This window comes from Ixodes scapularis, unplaced genomic scaffold, assembly GCF_016920785.2.
Source record: "Ixodes scapularis isolate PalLabHiFi unplaced genomic scaffold, ASM1692078v2 PGA_scaffold1__304_contigs__length_218370807, whole genome shotgun sequence".
NCBI lineage: Eukaryota > Metazoa > Arthropoda > Arachnida > Ixodida > Ixodidae > Ixodes > Ixodes scapularis.
Window position 1 is genome coordinate 184,539,136 of NW_024609846.1, and position 4,445 is coordinate 184,543,580.

General features: G+C 48.9%; 1 protein-coding gene across 1 annotated transcript; it reads right to left on the reverse strand.

Annotated features, from left to right (window-relative positions):
* Positions 1 to 286: 286 nt before the first annotated feature.
* Positions 287 to 1,917, reverse strand: LOC120840907. Its single transcript, XM_040211684.1, has 2 exons — positions 578 to 1,917; positions 287 to 491 (listed from the first exon to the last, which is right to left on the reverse strand). The coding sequence occupies exons 1-2, from the start codon at positions 1,915 to 1,917 to the stop codon at positions 287 to 289; spliced, it is 1,545 nt and encodes a 514-aa protein (XP_040067618.1).
* Between the last annotated feature and the right edge of the window lie 2,528 nt (positions 1,918 to 4,445).

Genomic DNA, 4,445 nt, shown 5'->3' on the forward strand with positions numbered 1-4,445 from the left:
CAGTAATGTACAGTCACTTTCTCAAGCGTTGATGCCTTGTTGGCATCCCCAGCAAGTGTAGCCTCCCCATGGCCCTGGGTTGCCGCGCTGCAGCTTGGCTGCCTCCGGTCGACCTCGAACCTCTCTTGATATCTTTTCAGCATATTCACGTGGAATACCTTCTTGTGTCCTCCAACATCGAGCTCGTAGTCCACTTCGTTCTTTCAGCAGGATACTACAAATGGTACTTTCCACTACATTAAACCTTGTTGTGGTCGCTTGGTAGGAGAATGAGGGCCAAGTTCCCTTATTTCAACTGTCGCTTGACGCTATTTTTGCGATAGTGCTCCTTGTATTTGATCTTGGCCTTTTCCAAGAAGCGGTGAGCCAACTCGCATGTTCTTTGTAGTCTCTCTCTTAGCTCCAGTACGTGACCGTAGGACGTCCTCACGTCGTCTTCGAGCGCCTCGTTGGTCCAGATCTCCTTAAGGATGGCCGAAGGTCCCTGAACTCTTCGGTCGTATAGTGGTCAAATGGCGAAAACTTTAGGCTTGCCTGTGACACTTCTCTGGAGGCGAACAGTAGTGCCGGTAGGTACCTGTCCCAGTCCTTGGGACTTTCTTGACACATTCGTCTAATCATCTGTTTGATGGACCCATTGAATCTTTCCATCAATCCGTTCCCCATCGGATAATAGGGTGTAGTCATGAGATGCTTCATGGACAGCAGCCGGCTTACCCCTTTCATGAGGTTTGACGTGAAGGAGGAACCTCTATCGCTAAGGACTTTATTTGGGATTCCATACCTAGAGAACATTTCTACAAAGGGTCCTGCCACTTTCTCCGTGCCGATGGTTCTCAATGGGACAGCATCCGGATACCTTGTGGCAACCTCCACCATGGTCAGAATATATCGGTTGCCCGAATTCGCAGATGGGTTGATCGGACCGATGATGTCGATCGACACTCTCTTGATAGGTGCCTCAATGACAGGCATTGTCCCAAGAGGCGCTTTGCCTACTCTGCCTTTTGGCACCGTGCGCTGGCATACATCGCAGGAATGCACATACCTCATGATGTCCCTCTGCATGCCCTGCCAAGAGAACTCTTCAGCCGTTAGCGCGAGCGTGTTCTTCGCGCCTTGGTGGCCTGAAATGACACCATCGTGTGCCAATGCTATTACACTTGTTCGGAATCTTGCTGGGAGAGCCAGCTGCTCTATACTCCTCCCGGTGGAAAATATACAGCTCCGAAAGGGCAGGTTGTTCTTGATCACCATTTCATACTTCGTATGACACTTGTGTTTCTTTACCACCTTTTCGACCTTGTCAAAACATTTCCTCAAGAACGCATCGTTCCTCTGCTCTGTCGAAAGCTTCTCGAATGTCGTCTCGAGAATCGGAACCTGTGGCACATTCAGTGGAGGTTCCGCTTTGTTCCCACGCTTATTCTTCGTTGACTCTCCCAGTCCCGCAGTACTTGAAGGCGGAATTATCAATCCCAAATACGTGTTTTCCAAGTCGTCCGGAGAAGCTTCCTTGTGGTCCTTTCTCTCTGGTACCTCGTCTTTCTTGTCCAGCTGGTGACCAACATTCTGGACATTAGGTGTCTTCATCTCGTCGCTTCGCTGTTGATCGCATCCCCAATGTGGGTTCGAATCGTTGAGATCTATCACTTGCGGAAGATCGCCGAGCACTAAGTCGTATAGGGGATTGTCAATGAACTTCGCCACGATTTTTCCTGCCAGAAAGGGTGTGTTGATCACAATTTCCGCCTCAGGTAAGTATTTCACTGTTCGGTCCAGTAAATATACGGGGCTACAGTTCCCAGTGTAGCACCCAACGGGCACCAAGTTCTTTCTTACGACTACTGTATTGCAGCCGGTGTCCCGAAGTACCGTAACTTTTCTCGCGCCAATGCGGCCCTTGACCACAGGCATATTCTTCACCAGAACCTTGGATGGCCTTCCTACAGCTGCGTTAACCACTGGTATTTTGTAGCCGTTCTTTACGTGAGGTAGGTCTCGTCTGGTTCGCCTGCCGTTTCGTCGGAGGTTGTTTACAGGCAAAAACCTTGTCGTTTATCGCCAGCCCTCATAGTACATTTGTCGGCCTTCCGTCCCATCCGGCCACAGTGCCAACTTGTCGATGGTTTGTATTGTTGATTTCGACCCTTGGAATTCTCTGCTTTGTGTCCTAAATTATTGCATAAAAAGCATCGGAGGATCCTCCTTGTGTCTTCTCTGACGACGTTAGGGACTGTCCTTGGACTGGTTTTCGGGTCTTGTCCCTCTACCTTTGCTTTTAAAGCCCTTGGTCGAGTCTGCGCTTCCAGAAATACGTCGGCTTTATGAGCCAAGTCATCTAGGGTCGAGCAGTCTCTTTCTTTGAGAAAATCCATGAGCTTACTACCGCAAGTTGTCATGAACTGCTCTATTAGCATTCTGTCCCGGACAGCCTCCAAAGTCTTCTCGATTTCTGCTACTTCGATTCACCTATCGAAATACCCCGTCAACCTGGCTGCAAATTGTTTTCTTGCTTTCCCGTCCCCGGGCTTCGTCTCGCAGAATCTTTCATGATAACCTTCTTTTGTGTACCGGAATCTTTGAAGCAGCGCCAGTTTCATCTTTGTATAATCTATCGACCGACCACAGTCAGGACTTCTCCTGTGAGGCAAAGACTTAAAGTGGTTGCCCACTTGTCCTGTAACCATCTAAGGCCTGTGGCCGTACACTCAAACCTCTGCAAATACGCGTCGAGATCGTCGCGCGTCTCATTATACTGCGGTATTGGTTTGTGTGGACTGGCCCTCTGACTTGATCCAGTCGAACCACCTTCTCCTCCTTCGCCTCGTGTTTCGCAATTTCCTCTTTCCTGAACCATGATTCTGAGTTGTAGCACTTCCCGTTCCTTATACAGTCGGACACATTCCGCTTGACATGCGCGTTCTTGCGCCGCACATGCGCGTCCTTGCGCCGCGTGCTCTTCTCTTGCTGCCTCCCGTGCCTGCAGCCTTTCCTCTCTTCGAATATTTTTCTCCCCCTCAACCCAGACCTTAAGCTTGTCTTCAGTGTATCCTAGTTCCCTCCCAGCCGCCATCAATTTATCAATCTCTACAACCCCGTACCCAGTCACGGTCGCGAACTCTTCTCTGGAACAACAGATCAGGCCAGCGTATTAATGGAATCCTGGCAGGCTCGCCAAATTGTCATCGTCAATCAGAAAAAGAGAGAAACGACATCCATGAGAGGATCGAAAAAAGAAATGATATATTTAAAAGGAGGAAGATAGGAGCGTGCCAGAAGCGAAACCATAGGAAAAGAATTAGCAATAAGAAAAGCAAAACACTGAAGGCAGTTAAAGTGACGCCATCACACTGATAGCCCGTTCCCGCTACCGTCTTTTCATTAAGTTCAAGTCTTTCCCCTCGGTGTCTTGCGGAGCGCTACCGCTTGATGTGATGATGTAGAAGCCGGTGTCTCGTACTCTCCCTGGAGTTGTTCGTAGCAGCCGTCGCCGACCGTAGTGGCTGGTCCTCCCTCACAGCTCTGGCCGTCACCGTGCGTCGCGGCCCGACCCTGGCTTTCACCGCTGCTTCTCGTCTCGCGCTCGCCGTTGCTTGGAACGCACTCGCTCCCTTCCGCTTCTTTTTTTCTTCCACCCGTAATAATCGTCACCAGAACATGGCAGCATTCTATAAAGGATTATATCTATTGATCAATGAGAAATAAAGGCAGTGGAGCAATGACTCTACGAGCGTAAGACCATTCTTCCGTCTATCTTTAAATGTTAAAGAGAATATGTCACATGAGTTTCGGAATTGGATACTCTCTCCCAAAGTGCGCGCTAGATCTTACTTTTAATCTGGATAAAACCTAGTACATTTCGAAGCAAGGTCCTATTCTCGAATATTACGGCGAACAAAGCGTTGCTGCTACATACTTTATCGAAGCAGTTAATAACTAGAGAAATGGGGGGAGTATTTAGGTACAGTGTTCTTAAAGCACTAGTTCAGAATGATTTAGAAAACTTTGCTTTTCTTAAATACATTCTCTGAGTAAGTACTTTTTTTGACGCAGAAGTAGACAACGCACGGAAATTTCGTGAAGAGAACCTCATCGCAAACGGAACCACCCTAGACAAGAAAACTAGTATATGGTTCGGTTTCTTTTTCTTATTTTTTTCAGAAGATTTCGAAACGCGTTTTTTTACTCACGCCGAACATCGTCGGACCTTCTGATCCTACGAGCCACGACTTTCTCACGTCCGTGCCGTCCGTTCCCGCACACGCTTTATCGAAGCAGCAGCGGCCGATGGCGCAGCCATCCTAAACACCGCACCGAGTTTCTCTGGCTAACCCCGATCCCCGATTCGGGTTGCATTCGGGTCCAGAGCAGGAACTCGTAACACTTTCCCCCCCAATTGCTTTTTCCGCATCTCACTCCTGGTCTTTCCCCACGACGCCCAA